At 27.9% G+C, this 19,088-nt stretch overlaps 1 protein-coding gene across 1 annotated transcript; it reads left to right on the forward strand.

Moving 5' to 3' along the window:
* The first annotated feature begins 3,584 nt into the window (after positions 1 to 3,584).
* LOC119666995 lies at positions 3,585 to 18,288 on the forward strand. Its single transcript, XM_038076272.1, has 6 exons — positions 3,585 to 3,609; positions 4,374 to 4,433; positions 4,507 to 4,650; positions 9,759 to 9,952; positions 10,081 to 10,171; positions 17,935 to 18,288. The coding sequence occupies exons 1-6, from the start codon at positions 3,585 to 3,587 to the stop codon at positions 18,093 to 18,095; spliced, it is 675 nt and encodes a 224-aa protein (XP_037932200.1). The 3' UTR covers positions 18,096 to 18,288.
* The last annotated feature ends 800 nt before the right edge of the window (positions 18,289 to 19,088 follow it).

The following is a 19,088-nucleotide window of genomic DNA, read 5'->3' on the forward strand; positions in this document are numbered from 1 at the left end:
ATTTAAACTCCTGTAGCCTCATTAGGTTTAGAATTATAAGTAAATAAATATTTTAATCTTTTTAGTTTATTTTTAATGCTAAAATGAAAAATCAGGGACATAAAAAATTAAAATATAATTTTTTAATTATATTAGATTTAGGGTAGATTTTTTTGTGGAATGATGAAAAGAAAACTAAAAGGGTTCAAACTGTAATGAAGAAACAACAATTATAAAAATTACATTAATTTATCGAAATTTGGTTTTTATGATTTTCTTTATTTTCTTTATTCTTTGTATTATAATCCTTGGTGGACTAGTGCTTCTATAACCAAAGTTTCTTGATACGTTTTTCAATCAATATTTTAATAACATAATCTTAGTTAAGATTGACTATTTCCGGGATCAAACTAATATGTATGAAGAAGATATTACTATTGCAACTTCTTTGGTGGACCAATGCTATTACAACCAAACTTTATCGATATATTTTTCAGTTATCTTAACTGAACCAGAATATGTTATTAAACTACCTCTGAGCTCAGATTAATATGTATGATGGAGACATTATTATTGCAACTATCGTAACTATCATAATGTTTCTTCTTGATTTTCATCAGCATCTTGGGTGTCCCAGTGCTTCTATATACAAACCTTTAATTTCTTTTCGATCTAATGGGACGGCCTCTCTGTCTCTCTCTCACTCTCTCTCTCTCCAGAACCTCTCCAGAAACACATATTTAATTATTTATTTATAACCAAACATTATTATGAAGCGGATTTTCTTCCAAACACGTACACTTATTTAGTTAAGATACATGAAGAAGATAGTGTGCATGCAACCTTCATAATGATACTAATAATGACGTTAAAATATATTTAATATACAAAAACAACTTGTAAAGTAAACTATTAAATATGATTTCTGGTTGAAAGGATTAGTTATTTTAACAAAGCAGCAAAGATTGATAAATAATATTTAAGGATTACAGGTCGAAAAGTTGTTGATGTGTACACGCAAATAGAAAACTACCATTAAGACGGATATTAGAGAACATCAATATACTTATTACTACATGTGTAAGCAGTTAGTTTTACAAACTGAAAAGTATCTCACATCAGCGAAGTTACGACGGCAGCTATTAAATGCTCGTTAGTTTATATTTTGCATAATCTGTTGGTTATGTATCTAGCATTTCAATTTTATGCAATTGAATTATGAGTCGTATGCATATTTGATTTTAGAATTTTAGTAGATTTTGTTTTCATATTTTTGTTTATATTTGTTTTACCTTTTGTTAAACAATTTTGTTTTTTTTTTGACTGAACACTCAAGATTTTCTTTGTGCTTCATAATATTTTGAAGTAGTTGAAAACTGTTTTCTTTGTATTTCTTAGTAACTTCCAGGAAATTACTCTTCTGAAAGTAAACAAAAGTTTTTCTTTTTCTTCCGTTTTTTTTATTGTTTCCTATTTTATGTACATATTTTCATATATATACTTATATACGTATATGATGTTCTTAGTTTATTTTAAGAACATCCGAAACCTATGGCATGCTATTTTATTTGGTTTTATTGCAATGCCAAGTTTGTTAGTTTATTTAAGTTTTATGTATATTATGATGTTTCGAGTTCACTAAGAATAATCATATTTTAAGCAATTTCATTTTTTTGTTTCTTTTTTTATCTAAAATATATATTTGTCACTTAAATCAGTAGGTTTTGTGTTATTTAATTGGATTTATATAAGTATCTTTATATTCACTTAAGGTTGTGTGATTCATTTTATTTGTTATACCACAAGTTTCGTAAATAGAAATATATATTACAATATAGTTAAGATATTTATTAAATAAAACAGTTAAATGGTGTTATAAAGTGACACATATTCTCTTATTACTGACAGAGTTATTATTAAAAGATGACCATTGTCTGTGTGTGATATTGCAAGTAAAAAAGTTTCATTTAATAATGATCAAGACTAATACAGAAACTTTATATATTTATCAGTAAATGATTTTTGCATTTAAATACCATGAATCATACAAAATTTGTAACAAAAATATATATTTTATTATAAAAAAATTATTTGAAAGTCATTGAAATTTAGTTCAAGATTGTTTATATATTTCTAAAACTTTCTTCTTAAATTTTTTTTTATATCACCCAAACATTTATCGTTACCATCTTTATAAAAATACAGTATAATTGTTTTGTGCTTGATCTTGAGTTCTTTCACTCTAGAGTCTAAACTGTTATTAATCCTCAAAAGTAATTTTATCGACTGTTAGACTGTTAGTCGACTAAAGAGTAAATCATTTATGTAATTAAATTTTAAAAAACAAATTTACAAACCCATTTCTGAGAGTAGTATGGGCAATTTCACTAGCGTAAAAGATCTAGGGAATAGCAAGTTTTATAAGCGTTACATATTTTAGATACTTGTTTTTGCTAATAATTTTATTTGAAAAGAAAAGCAGTCTAATTGTGAAGTTTGTGTATTTTTATTGGATAATTATTGACTGGGTACAGTATGCACAGTTGTCTATGTGCTCACCATTTAAAAGATTACTGATGACAAATAATATCTCATATCTCCTTCTGGAATATTTGCAAAATGCAGGAGGCAGAAAAAACCTCAAAAATAGATTACAACTTCCGCTGTTTATTTTTGTTACGATACCAGAAGAGAATAATTTGGACAACTAACACTGAAACTGATAGTGTTCTCATTAGGAAAATTCTCTACACGTTCGATATACAATAAGTGGCTCATATTCTTTAGCGTCTTTGAAAGTTATCACTGAGTAACTTTCTCAGTGTGTGTTTGAGACACGGGGCTTAACTTCAGTGGCAGATATTTGAAGTAAGGACGTTGTCTTCGCATGCTTTTTTGGAATACTTTATAATTCTGTTCTAGTTGTAGCATTATAGCCTTCCACTGATATATCTATATGAACTTCTAAGTAATTCCTTAACAGATTAGTTTTTAAATAGATCTTGAACATTTTTTGACTGAGATATTCTATTCCAAGTTTGTGTAGATTGTATATTATTCTCTTATTCATTGAAATATGGCTTTATAATTGGTTCTAGAGTCATGATTTGGTTGGTTATTTTTTTTTATTATTTGGATCTTAAATCAATGTCTTTGTTCAAGTGTTATGTTTAATGACAAACATTTAAGTTAGCTATAAATCAATGTTGAGTTATTTGGATTATATAATAGTCTATTATCTATTAGTTGTTTCAATTAAATATGAAAAAAAATTTGTTGTATGAACTCCTTGGAAATATTTTTCCTGTATTTTCTGCTTTCTTAATATATTACAAGAATAACTTTTTCAAAAGTTTAACTTTTTCTTTTTCATTTTGTGAAAGGACCTAAATAAGTTCATGATTCCAGAGTAAAATTAAACAAAGTTAGCACTTCGCTGGCATCTTAAGTGCGCATAATGCATTACGTCTAAGAAAATTTTCTGTCGTATTATGAACTATATTTGCAGTCTCTTCTATTTGATGCATAAAAGTTATCTCAAAGATAAATAATTCATAAAGAATTAACTCGATGTAAAGTGAAAAGAGAAATAAAACTTTCTTACTATGAAATTGCTTCATCATCCCGAAAGTAAGTTATATATTGCATTTAGTTGCAATTTTTTTTCTTACATTTCAACAATTTTAATATTAAAGAAATATTTTACTGCGGGATAGAGTGGATAGAGCATATAAACAGCATGTATATTTTAAATATTTTTTATAACTCAGCAACTGCATCGTGGCAACTGCGGTATTGCAATTTTCATGCAGAGAATTCCAATATGAAACTATGATAGTGCAAAGAAAAAACCACAATGTCAGTATCATAGCTTCCTTATTGTAACATCTGGCAAATGTTGTAAATTGACATGCAACAAGCAAACTACAAAAGATACAATTCGCAATACAGCAGCAATTGTTGCTACAACTGAGAGCAATTTAAAAAAAATATGTCTCTATATATGGTGTTTATTCTTTCTGTATTGTTTAAGTCATTTGGTATTTTGCTTACACAGAACTATGGGTAGTTGTTGGTACACGTTTTATTTGACCATCGACATATTTTTAGGTAGTATAAATTGAATTTTAAAAATTGGCAAATGGCCAAGTGCAACAAACACAGTTTTCCAAGCAACTTTGAAAAACCTTCTTCTAAAATTTTTTTTATTTTTTATTTTATATGCTTATGTCTATGCCTAGTGATTTCGACAAGTTATTTGTTGCGTTTAGGCAATATTTCATTCGTTGCCAAGAGCAAACAAAATAACATAAATAGTTTTTTAGATTTAGATACAAAATCGTTCAAGTTAAAGTTTTTTAAATGTTTACATTTTTATTTTACTTTCATTTTAGCAGTAGTCAAACTGGAGCAACTATTAGCACAAGTGGAATCAACGCCAGGAGTTTCGGAAGGTCAGTCAATATAATTTATTTGCATATTTTCAGTTCTTAACTTCTTGTATGTGTTGCTTTTGTTGACATATAGAATGGGGCTCCGGTTGGACTGGCACAAATTTTATCGTAGAAATCGAAGAGACTGCCTCTGCATCACCCGTAAATTCAGATTATCTCAACAGCCAAGAAGATGTCACCAGCACAACAACGTTAAATATTACAAATGTGCCACAAGGTTTGTATTATTTAAGATATATACTAAATTTAAATGAATCCAATAACTCTTGGACTCTTCCCATAATAACAAGTTACCATATTTCCAAAAATAAGTAAGAGAAAGTGTATAAGTGAACCCTATACTTAGTTGATTGATATTACTTCCAGAAATACAAAAACCTGATATTACATTTTTAAATTGTTAAATTTGCTTAAACTCTACCCAGTTTACTGTTGTACTATATATCCATGGTATTTGTTGCTTGTTAATAGTAGCTTTCATCATAGGCTGCTAAGTTGCGATTCCTCATTTGATGTGATAAAATATTATTTATCAAGGCTTCCGTAATAAAGATAAGTTAAATTCTTGATAGTTATAAATTTTTAAGTTGAGTATTATTTCTTTAAGTACCATACCATAAATCTACAAATTTTTTATAAATCAATACCGTATTACCTGACAAAGATTATAATAAATATAATATTATATAATTGATACAGATCATGGAGGTCGTGCACAACTACTTTATTGGCAACTAAAAATTAATTAAAAAAAGTTTTAAAAAGTGGACCAAAGAGAAAATGCTTCTATTTCTTCCTTGTCACCCATCAAAACTTATGTTTGAGTTTGTTTTTGTCTTGACAGCAAAATATCCATCTATTTTATACAGATTTGAAGTTGTTTAGATAATGTCCTACAAAATGATATATGCGCTTTATATGTTCTACTAAAACGACAAACATGAGCTAAGATAGACCATCATTATATCAAGCGTGGTTATTACATATCTATTACTTCATATAAACGTCAGCACATATTCAATGCAAATAATTTAGTATTGGATACAGAAGTACAAGTATTAGTGCACTTGAATGTTGTGTGTAGAAAAATTATGTATTAAAATTATTAACTATTAAAATTTTCATATCATGTCTTATATATAAAAGCATTTAAACTACTATTTTATATGTTGTTTTAATGTAATTTCACTTAACTAAACTACTTGTAAATCTCGGTAATGCATGTTCCGGCAGTTTAGAGTACCATTAAAGGTTTTATGTTGTTGTTGTAAGTATTATTTGCAGGACGAATAGTTGATAGAGATCCATAAGATTTATTGTGTTATCTAAAATTTCACAAAATTAGCTTAGACAAATTAAGATTATTAGACTACTTCAGATTTTTAATATTACTTCAGATTCCATTTAGTATATTAAATGCCAGATAGAAGTATTAATACAGTTGTGATAATAAAGATAAGTTTATGCTTTTATTGCATTTTAGTCATACAAGAGAACTTATTGTAGTTATTAAGAGTTTGTTGAAATTGATATTTTTTGTGTTTAATTATTATTTTATTATTGGTATCTATAACTGAAAAATTTATTTATCACGATAGTACAAAATGCTATTTGTTTTTATAAACATTACACAAAACAATGCAAAAAGTTGTACATATAAATATTAGGTTTTGTAGAGATTTTTGTAAGACATTGAAGAATGTCTTACCTTATGGAGTAGACCTTATGGAGTATATATATATATATATATTTGATCCGCTCAACGAGTTTAACACATTTAGTCCCGTCTATCTGTTTCATTCCTAGCAACTCTCTTATTTGTTGAGCTATTCGAATGAAATTAGGTACAATTATTTTTCAAGATTATGACTCAGATCATTGGTAGAATTGGAGAAAATCTAACCACTATATCGATAGATATCACAAAAACTAAATAACAGAATGTATTTAATTTTTTTCGAATCGTTTAGACTTATACGGCGTTTACATTGGCCGAAAATGGCTCATTTTGGTCAAAAATCGAAAATGAGTATCGAATGGCTCATTCTTGCATATAAAATTTCAAGCACAAAATGAGCAATTTTCTCACATTCTGTATGAATGACGTTCGAATGCATTCCACATATGTTCCAAATGCAAAGGAATCTATTGAACATACCCTAAATGAAAGCTCTTCATGGCATTTTGACAGTTTGTAAAAGCTGTTTTGACATATTTACAAAAAAAGATAACAAATGTTTAGTAGTTTTATTTCAGTTTGAATTGTTACCATGAGAACGAATGAAATACAACGAATGTAAACACTTTCAAATGAGTCATTCAAAATGAGCCATTTTCGGCCAATGTAAACGCCGTATTAGATATACATATTTTTTAACATTTTTTAATTTAAATATGTATAGAACTCGGGCCTAATTTGAGAATACAATTTGTGTAATAGAAATGGGATTGATTAGAATAGATTTAGATACAAGTGATAACCACATGATTTTGGAATATGTTTTTCTTAGAAAAACGTTGTATGGTTAACCAAATTTCAATAAATTAAAATAATTTGTTCTTGTCTCTTCTTTGCTATTCGAATCCGTCTAACTTTTAAAAAGTTTCATTTCGTCATAAAGACGCGTCAATCTCGGCAAAAAAAAATTAACATTAAAACATATTATTTAACTGACATAAATTTTTAAATTATTAAATTGAATACATTATTTCGTTTATATTTACCTTTTTGAGTTGAAAAATATGTAACTCTATAGTTTTTGGTATAATTATTTCAATACTGTAAATTACAAAAAAAAAATTAACAGCTTTTGTTCTACTGAAGTATAAATTATCTGTTCATATGACTATCCAGTAAACAGGATTAAATGAAGATAAAAAATAAATGTTATAATTAACTTTATTATTTTTATATTAATGAATGCCTGACGATTATTTTCAGTTCGATGATTCAATTAAATTCTGATTTAATTCAAATAATCACAACTTATCCCAACGGCAACGGCAGCGGCAACGACAATGTCATTGTTTATTCGTTTTTTAATTCAATTTCGATTTCAATTTGTCTGCAGCTGCATTATTAAAATCTTTGCCATGTAAAACACACATGATTTTTTCCGTTATTTGTATGCTTTTTGATTATTTTAATATTTTTTAATACCGAAGAAACCAGAAAAAATTTATCCAACGTGATTTCTTTCGCAAAAAATAAACGTGTAACGAAATGTAAACGTAACAAGGAGCTCAGCAACAGCAACAGCAATAGCAACAGGAACAATAACAACAAATTACCATTCAACGTTAGCTGCGGTTCAGCAAAGGAATTGCGGGAAATACTTATGCTCGTATAAATAAAATTCAAATTCGCCATTTTTTGCTTCAACATAATAAGCACAATAATCCTAAATAAATATAAACACTCCGGCACACATACACACAAGCACACAGGCAGAAGTACACAAGCACTTCGGTTTGTTTGTATATTAAATTGTGTATATTTGCCAATTTCGCAAAGAACATTTACTCAAATAAAAGTTGTTATTGTATCCTTCAGTAGCTCCAATGTTAAGTAGAGAATAAGCATATGTGATGCGTAGTGATTTTTAGCTTTTACATTTTTTTTTTGTGGATCCTTTCCATGTATGTTATTTTTTATTGCAGAAAAAAATTTTTAAGAGTATAAATTGAATTATATTTTTCTTCAATTCTTAAAGAAGTAAAAACCAATTTCTGCATTATAAGTTTTGCGATTTTCTGTGATGAACAAAAAATTATTAAAAAGGATCAAAAAACATAAAAGTTTCTGAGGATAAAATAACAAAAGCAAACTAAGGTTAAGCCTTTTCAAATGTTAAAATGATAATGTATTGAATTGATAAATTATTTAGCTATTCATAACAGTAAATAGATGTGTAAGTAGAAAAGGTTCATCAGTTAAATGTTTGAGTAAGATATGTTTCATTGAAAAAAGTACTCAAAGGATAACAACAGTATTTACAGTTGTGTACCGTCATACATTAGATATTAGGTTATGCTGGCAGACCAAAAAAGGCCACGCGTAGATCTTTGCGATAACAGATCAGAGTCTTATTTATAGCAATTGTGTGTATCATTTAAGATGCGCGTTTTATTAGCGAATTTTATTAAGATTTCAACAGAAACCTCAGCAGGCATGTGTTCCAGGCCGGAAAAACTGACAGCCCCCAAGTATTTTTGTGGAGTTCTCGAGAGTACCGGGCAGTTACACAGCAGATGCTCCATAGTTTCCTTTACATCTGGCTCGTTACATTTCCTACACCAATTAATGTTCTACAGTTCCTTCGACTAGACGATATAACATCCTTGTTATACCTATTCTCGTATATGTGTCTGATTCTAGCTATTCTACAGGTGGTTAAGTTTTGCGACCTTTTCTTTGCTCTAATGTGCTCGTCCATAAGTTTATGCATTTGTTTCAGAGGTCTAAATATTTCGCTCCTTTGTTTCCTGAAAGCGTCATACATAATATTATTTTATTTATTTTGTATTACTATTTATACATAATATTATAAAATTTACGGTAATATATATTTCTTAGTGCATTTATATTATATTTAAAAAGAAATGAAATCTGAATTCGGTTTTATCACCGGACATTAATAGAACGACACTCCTCAAGTATGGCTACTGTATCATATGAATTCTGCAGAAGCTACTGTGATAAAGCAGAAAGATGAAACTATCAAACATCTTCTCTGTTATTGTTTAGTGCACAGCAAATAAAGAATGACAACATTAGGTTATTATGAATTAGAAGATATTACATATATTGCCAATGTTTAATAAGCCTGATAGAATTTCTTATTATGATTCAACAAGGCATTATATTTTTAGAGATCTGGGATATACATTGCACCGGTTTGACCTCAGAGTGTCGATTACTTAATTTGGAAATCAGCAACCATTCGAACCTAGGATAATGAGAGAATATATTCAGTTACTTATATTCATATAATATTAGCGAGACTAGTCATTTTTATTTGAAAATCAACATGTGGTGTGGTTGAACCAACATGGTGCGTCGAATAAGAATATATTCACCTGAGATTAAATTAAAATCTGGTTAAATCAACCAAATTATTTTTCTGAGTGTATTCATCCATTTTCGATTCTGACAGTTATTATAAAACAAATGATTCTTAAACATTTTATCATTCTAGGAGTTTCGCAGGAGTTTTATTAGGAGTTTTATTATAGTTTCTTTTTCATTTATATTGTTATATTATTTAATAGTTATTTAATAATTACAAATTCCATACTTTTATATTTTATTTATACTATTTATAGGTCCAAAAATAATTGTTCGTACCGAGGAAGTATTAATTGTTGGATTGGTTTTAATGCTATGGGCTGGCGCTATAGTCTTATTCTTTAACCGTTGGGGTAAAATTCGTATGTTGGAACCATATCAACCTAAATTCCAACAACAACCACGGTCTTCCTGTCCAATGATTGAAATTGATTCAATGCAGTCTCATCAGGTAATTGTCTTTAAATAAAAAAATAATATATTTATATAAAATTTAATAATATTTTCTGTTTTTTACATATTTATATATATAATAGTTTCGTTTGTTTAATTATAATTCTATTAAATTTAATTTTACAGAGGTCCTCAGTTTCACGCATGTCAATGGGTATGATAAATAATATCAACATACCAACTTGTCACTTTGCAATGTATAATCCCCGTTCGAAAGGTAAGTAAATAGAAAAATACAAAAATTTATTCAAAAAAAAAAGAAAAAGTGATCAGAATCCAAACATGGCTCCGAGAGCATTACCCACTTCAAAGCAAAATGGTTGTCCTCCGGAAACTTCTTTTGTTCCAATGACAACTTGACGCTTGTGTATGCTTCGCACGTTTCCCCCTACCAAATTCGTTTATCAGTAACTAGCAAAACAGTTTATAAACGTCAACATTGGAGCGTGAAAAGCGCATTTTTGCCAGTTCGTGGTGACTGGCGTGGTTGAAAGGTTGCATACCGCAAATGCGTGGTAATAAATTAAGGTACATTTACTATAAATGCAGCATACAAAAAATGGTCTGGGTTTTCGTGATGTCGTATGTGGCACATAGGTACTTCTGCAATTCGCAGCTGTGGCAGCAAACACGTTTCAATATTTTAAGCTCGTTTGCTTGGGTGTTTAGCGTTACGCTCCGGGTTTGTATAGGAGAAGACGTATGCAAATGCATTCCGTTTATTTTATGCACTATTAACGTATTTAAATGGAAAAAATGAAAAATTTAATCTAAAAATACTATAAAGGTAATCGTTTCTTTTGAATTCTAAGCTAAGTATTTAAATTTAAATAGGAATTTTTTTATAAAATATATGCAAATCTTTTTAAGTCTTAATGAAATGAGTACTAAATAAATTTTACAAAAATTGTTGCGGGAAAGCTTACTTTAGATTCTATTACAGATAAAAATGTAATGTATAGATTTATTAATATTAAAGTTAAAAATGTGGAATAAGTAAACAAACAGTTCAAATAAAATAAGTTAATATAATATAAAATTAATTAGATAAAATTTTAATACTCACTTCTTGGCGTTTTGGCGTTTTCGATTGGTAAATCTGGATTCAATCTAGATTTACTCTCGATCTGTTAAATTCTGTTGGCCAATCGAAGATTATTAAAGCAATCTAACATTTTTATAGTAATGTTGGTAGACATATACACTTTTTACAAATACATATATCGAATCAAAACACAGTTTACATTGTGACCGAAAAGTTTTCGGGAAATTTTAAATAAAACGCAAAATTCTTAACCTTCATCAATATTTATTTTATCTCCTTCAAAATATGCTCCATTAGAAGCGATACACAATGCCAACGTTTCTTCCAATCATCAAAACATTTTTTATAGGCGCTTTCCGGTATGGCTTTGAGTTCCCTCTGCGAATTCTGTTTTACGTCTTCTATGGATTCAAAACGCGTTCCTCTGAGTGGTAATTTGAGGTTGGGAAACAGGAAAAAGTCACACGGTGCAAGATCAGGTGAATACGGTGGCTGTTCGATGGTATTTATTGAATGTTTGGCCTTAAAATCGTTGATAATGTTGAACAAATTGAGGTGAATCGGAACAAGCCGGGCGTTGACACGTCGCATACACAAATTGTCCACCAAAATCAAACGAGCCATCTCACGACCGATGCCTAGCTCTCGTGCTATCTCTCTAACACTCACATGAGGATTTTTGAACACGATTTCCTTTGCCTTTTCAATGTTTTCGTCGGTGGTAGAGGTCGAAGGTCGTCCAGAACGCGGCATGTCTTCGACGGTCGTACGACAGTCCTGAAAGGCTTTGTACCACTCATAAACTTGAGTTTTCGATAAAACTGATTCCCCATAAGCCTTTTGTAGCATTCGCAACGATTCTGCACACGAAATTTCGTTCGAAAAACAAAATTTGATGCAAACTCTTTGTTCAATATTTTTTTCCATTGTTTTTTTCGCAACGCACTACTGAGGTGAACTGGTTTCAACAGCTGCCGTAAACGAACTGTCTGACAGATCGCGCTCATTTTTGGCATAGTAATTAAGGACAGTGCTGCCAAACTACATAAACTTAAAATATCGAAAAATATACAGCGCGCGAATTTTAAATGAGAATTTCCGAAAACCTTTCGGTCACAATGTATCTGTCAAATCGTAAAAAACAGCTGTTATTTTTAACGTAATCTTGCGACTCTGGCAAAATATCTAGAGTGTTATAAACTACTTTCGAGCGTTATACATTTTGCCCTAGATTGACCAACTGAAAATAAAATTGCACTAAAAAAGTATCTCGTTTGAATCGAGGATGAATGACATCCTCAGGGAGCTCAAGATTGATCCGATCAAAAAATACATACAATATAGAGACCTGAAATTATTTACAAAAACTGACACGCTTTCCAACATCGCGTTATCAAATCTCAGAATGGTTACAGGCTTCTCGGGATATGCAGGTCTGAAGTCAATTATTGCTTAGTCTGATGAAGTGATAAACAACAATCCAGTCAAGGCGTGGAGAGGGGTTATAAACAAACCTCGCAGTTAATAGAGAGTAAAAGTGCACTGACTCAAGTAGCCTCAACATAATTAGACAAAAATTATGTATTGGTAAAAATTGAAAAAAGTTATATCAGAAAATCTGAATTATGTATGATTAATAAATGTATTCACGCTGTTCTCTAACAAAGATAAGAAAATTCATTTTTTTTTATTAAATAAATAAGATAATACAAACTCGTAACTGAAAATAATCAATAAATATATAAATTCATTATAACTTCATCTTCATTATTGTATAATTTCAATAGTTTTATAAATAAAAAATGATCAACTTTTTTAATATAAGTTGTTGCTACATCCTTTTTCAACCTTTTCAGTAAGCATCTTAACTACTTTATACAACTGATTTCAATACTCAGTACTAATTACACATCACTAAATGGGTGGGATATAAACTTATTTCTTCAAAATACGTAAAAACCTAACTTGAATATTTTTTAGACTTAAGAGGAATTTTAATTCTATTTAGTTATCTATTATCATTGTCATCTAGTCAATAATAATTATATATCCTCAACCTTTTTTGATATTGAATTTAATGCTCAACTCAATTGAACTTATGTGATAAAATAAATCGTTTAATAAGTTTACCGTTAAACTTAATGATGTATCACTAAATAAACTTCCTATTCAAGTTAACTTGGCGCAAGTATATGGTATTCTTTTAGTAAATACATCATTCGCAACAAATGCATTGGTTTTAAAAGACATCGTTTAACGTTAGACAATAAACGTTAGTTTTATGTATTATAAAAATTTATTTTACTGCACTTTTAGTCATTTTACTTCCAAGAATATATTGAGAGTACACATTAATCTAAAACATTATTTTTCATTACATTTGGAAGCGTTTGTCAAAACACAGAAAATCCTCAAGTGCTGGACCACTTCATCACGTTCAAATGATTTGGTCATGTAATACATCATCACTGCTTAAGCTATGCGAAACATGTTAAGTGATATGTCAATGACTTTGTTCTGAATGCAAGTGAAAATGCTTTGCAGAGTAGTGAAGATACATTGATAATATGTAATTTAATTGTAATTTAATATATATGTTTTAATTAATAAACAAAAAAATTTATTTATAAAAATTTGCTGTCAATATTTGAAAAAAGTTTAAATGCAATTTTTCTTGATTAAGACAGATGGAAGATTATTAGTATTTTGGTCATTTGTATATAAATTTTAAAATTTATTTCATTCCTACTAATATTTTTTAATAAAATTGAAATTGAAATTGAATAATATGTAAACACATAATGAAGTATTATTTATGATATTTTGTAGAATCATTTATATTTGTATGCATTTTGTTTTATGCCAGTTGGCTGTCACATTAGATTGTAATTAATTTGAATACATGCACTTATTGTGCCAAACAGACAGAAGGACATAATATATCTGTTTTCTGCACGCAACTTCGAATAATAAATGTTTTTTAATTAATGAAAAAAATGCACATTTAAATAGTAAAATTAAAATTTCATGTCGTTGCCATAATACTTCGGTTCAATATGTAAAGTTCGGACTTATTCTGCACTGTCTTTTTTGGAGGGCACTGAGCAATAAATTCACGAAAAAAAATATTTGGAGAAATATCGCTTTTTAATGCATACAAAATCATTTAAAAACATTTTCTTGCTGTTAAGTCAATCTGAGAAAAATATTATTTTATCTTTTTCGATATAGTTACACAAGTAAATTGGTATTCAGATTAGTTTCTAGATTCAGTATTAGTATCTAATCAATTATTTTCGTTAAAATAAATTTGATATTAAACATAGTTTCTTTATATACGAATAAATATACACACAGTATTAGTATCTAATCAATTATTTTCCTTAAAATAAATGTGATATTAAAAATAGTTTCTTTATATACGAATAAATATACACATATATTTGAAATTAAAGCATTCTTTAAGAGAAACATATTCTAAATCATTTACATTCAAATATATTCTGTACAACTTTCTAGCATACTTTTAATTGTATCTTAATATAATTTTAGTTTTAATTTTAATTTTAATTACATATTTTTTTAATGTAATTATAATTATAATTTCAATTTTAATTTTAATTTTAATTTTTAGTTTAATTTTAATTATAATTTAATTTTATTATTAATTACTTTCTAGCTTATTTTTAATTGTGTATTAATGTAATTTTAATTTTAATTTTTAGTTCACTTTTAATTTTAATTATAATTTAATTTTAATTTTAATTCCAAATTTATTTTAGTTTTAATTTTAATTACAACAATTATTTTAATATTATTTTTTGAAACTAAAGTCTAATTATAATAAAAAGAATAAAAGAATATAACACCACAAATATGTAGTCTGTCCTTTTATTTCATTACTGTGACTTTCTATTTTTGTTTATTTAAAATTATCTCAAAAAAAGTAAACATAGGCGCCAAAATTTTTAACCAATATTTTTAAGCAGTTTTTGTACTCATTAGTTTTAGTAAGTCGGTCGAAACTTTTCAGATAACCGGTATAACATTGAAACGGCAATTTCATTTTCGGATATAGCAATAGTATCTGATCAATTAGAATGACGTCTCTTGTTTTAAAAATGCAAGTACTATAATTGCCCTATGCGATTGTGTATTATTGTGCAACATAAACCAACTATCTAGTTTTCCATTTTCTCAACGAATCTATTTCATTTTAGTTCATAATCTTTGTGAAAGTCCTGGGTAATATACTATTTTCACCGCAGATTTTCAACGATGAAACCACTATAATTTATATATGTTCTGTGGAAAAAAAGGTCAATATTGTTTTAATTTTGCTTATGTGAGAATATGATTTTCCTACTTTTTCGGAAAAGATTTAACATATCTTTTCCAGTTTTTTTGACTATCTGTTAGAGCCTACGTCACTAACCTGAAGAAAAAATTTTATCTATACAAAAGAGAAGAAATATTACTCATTATTATTATTATTATTATTCTTAGGGGATGTGGCTCTGCGACCGTCGGGACTTTTAAGCCCCCATCTGGCTTTAGAGTAGGTCTCCAAGCCTTATTGCGCCAATAGAAAGTAGTATAGAGCTTATTTTACACAGTTTTATTACCTTTTCCGTAAGAATATAGTTTCCGAGGAGCAAATATTACTCACACGTCAATTTTATTTTTTCTTTTGAATTCTGTGATTAGTAAAATATACACTTTCAAATAAAGTGTTTTTATTTATTTCTACCTTACAATGAAAATATTTAATTAAAACTTTTGCATTAGTAATCCTATTCATCGCTTCAAGTTTAACCAATGCAATTTTTAGCTCTTGTTTGCAGGTTTTACTGCAGCCTTCAATTAACAACAGGAAAGATATAATAAAAATGAAATATAATATTTTAATTTTATTCTTCGTCATTACCATTTGCTTTATTCCTATGGCAGCAACACTACAACTCACGCACAGCTGGCTTGTCTTTAGCTTCTAGAACATAAAATTCTAATTACACTAAACTTTTCATTTGTACTGCTACATCCCTTCGCAGACCCACAAAGTTCTTTTGCCGTATTCTTTCCTAATGAGTTTGCATATTTAGAATTATTTTGATATTAGCACAGGAAAATGATGTTGACTTACACGCTTTGAACTTTAATGCTAATGTGAAAACAGCGACTGCGACTGCAACTAGTAGAGTCCTGCGTTCGCCTTTCTCACGGACCTCAGTTCCATGGTTAATAATTTGCAAAAATGCAAGCACATGTGGCGCTGTGGAATTAAAATTGTTTACATTTAGTGTTAATGAAATGGCATTCAAAATATAATTTAAAAGCATTTTTTTTTTGATATTTTTACTTTCTTTAACAAAAATTGTTTACTTAATCCTTATTGTTCTTATGAGACCCAAACATAATTCATTTTTATCCCTGCCAGTGCCTTAACGTTTTTATAACATATTTTATAACTCTGTGAAAATATAATAGCTTCATGTTGTGAAATTTGGTTTTTATGTGATTTTAATTAAATAATTTCATTTTTTTGAACTTTGCAAATTAAAACGAAAACAAAACTGTTTTTATATGATTAACAAATTTAGTAAGTATATGGTTTATGGTGGATCACAAAATTCAACAAAATTAAATCTTAAATCCAAAATTAAAATTTCTTTAAAGTATTAAAATGACTTACAAAATAATAAAAAGTTTAAAAGTTTAAAATTTTTAATTAATTGAAATAAAATAAACAAATTAAATAATTGGTCATTTAAATAAATTTTTTAAATTAGTTAATTAACTAATTTTAGTTAATTAGTTAATTAATGTCTAACAAAATTAAATTAAGAATTTTGTTAGACAAAAAAAAACTGTAAAAGCAGAAATGTTTGACAGATGAAATTAATATGCCACAAACAAAGGCAACATGGGTCGAAAATATATAATGAAAGCACAGAAATTCTTCCATATTCACGGAAAACCTATGATATTAGATCACAAACACTATCCTTAGTTTGAGAATCTGCTCACTCTGCTCTCGTTCATTCTTACTAGTTACTGTTTATAGACGCGCTCGTGAACATAGTAGGTTAGATTTCAGTAGAAACAGCCCAGATAAGAAATGATTGAGTACTTGTTATGTCACTTTCCGAATCTCTCTAGAAAAAGAGATAATTCTTTCACAACTTCTTTCGAAATGGAATTTTCAAGTGTTGACAACTCTGTATATACTCGACCTATTAACAATTATATAAGGCTATTAATGGAAACCAAATGGTTTCCTAAAGGTCTTTTTCACATTGGTAACGTAACGGATTCGTATCAAATTTAAATAGAAAATGCCAAAAAAAACTTGTTTCCTATATATCTTACCCTCAAGCTGAATGGTTTTGTTTTCTTTCTCTATTTCCGATCTAATCAAATATCGTTAATTAAATGTTGTAAAAATATCTTTGCACAATAATCTACTTTGTAGCGTCCCTATAGCTCTTTAATACTTCTGATACTGTTTCTCTCTGTTGGTACTTTTTCGTTTAAGTTATATCGTTCAACGTATGTCATTTTCATATTGTATTACGATGACTTCTTTTTCTTGTACCTTGATAATTGTACTGTAAAGCTACGTAAGCGACTTCATCAATATAATTTTTCCTGATTATCTGATAACCTGATACTCAAATACTGTTACCGATTTTAGCAGTTGGTAGTTTCATTCTCATATATTAAATTTCTGATAATTTTGACATTTATTGTGGCGACTTCTTCTGATACCTGGAGGATTATATACCGATGCCAATTAGGCGATCTCATTTAGATGTTCAAGAAATGTACGGCCAATTCATTAACTTTTAATACTATTTTAATTATTTTTATACATATTTCTATAATTACTTTATAAAATTTTATTAAATATTATTAAATACTCTATTTTTTCGTAGGCTTAGCACCGCATAGCAGACCTCGACAAAATTCTGTATTTGTTGGACCAAGTCCAAGTCAATTCGTAATGACGAGTAAACCAAGAAAAACACGTTCTGCCATTGACTTACATTCAATGTGTGCACTGGATGAATCCGCGGAGCAGATAACGAATGTTTAAGAAGTGGAACTAGAAGGTGTCAAAAATGTTTGTATCTTGTTAACTATTTACATAAACTCTTTGCTCACTTAATTCTTAATCTAAGTATTTTACTATATATGACTTGTTTAATTAACTATTCTCTATGTAAAAGTTTATCTTTTTTTCGAATTTAACATTCTCTAAAAGTTAATAACTATATAAATATATCAAATTCTCCTCATATGTTAGGCTAACTCTAAACTATCTCTAAATTATATGTACAAGTAGAAATATGTTGTTTATTGTAATTGCGTTCATGTTCTTAATATTGACTGACTTTGTTATTAAAAGTCTAATTGAAATATAAATCAAATTAATGAAAATCAAGAATTTACAATACAAAATAACTTTATAAAAAAAATTGAACTTACTTGAGGCCAGTTCTAAAAGTTTTAAAAGCAAAAAATATGTTAGAACAACTTTTATTTTAAACAGTTATTATTTGCAACGATTCAAGCTTTTAAAACTTATAGAATAAAATTTCTAAAATTATTTAATAAAGCAAAAAAACAAAAAAAAAAAAATTAAATAAATTATGTACTTAAAGTTAACAATGTCTACTTAATTACATGTATTATTTTTTATATATATAATGTATAAGCTTTATATCAAAAAAAAATAAAATAAATAGTAATTTTATCTTCTATTATCTATAAAATGAGTAAATATTTAAAATATAAACATATAATATTTAACTATTTCTAAAAATATTTTCATAAAAATATACTAAATAAATATCAGTTTTTATATATGCTTATTGAAAGAAATTAATAATTTTGTATAAACTAATTCTTAAGATTTTAAGAAAAAACCAATATAAAAACCTTTTTAATGAAAGATGAACAAAAGTAACATTTGTGGAACAATTGAAAAATATCCTCTTTACTCTTATATTTTTTACTCCATATAGAAGAAAAATATTTATATTTACATATGTAGTATGTAATTAATATTAGAAGTTATTTGAAGTAT

This window comes from Teleopsis dalmanni, chromosome 1, assembly GCF_002237135.1.
Source record: "Teleopsis dalmanni isolate 2A chromosome 1, ASM223713v2, whole genome shotgun sequence".
Lineage (NCBI taxonomy): Eukaryota > Metazoa > Arthropoda > Insecta > Diptera > Diopsidae > Teleopsis > Teleopsis dalmanni.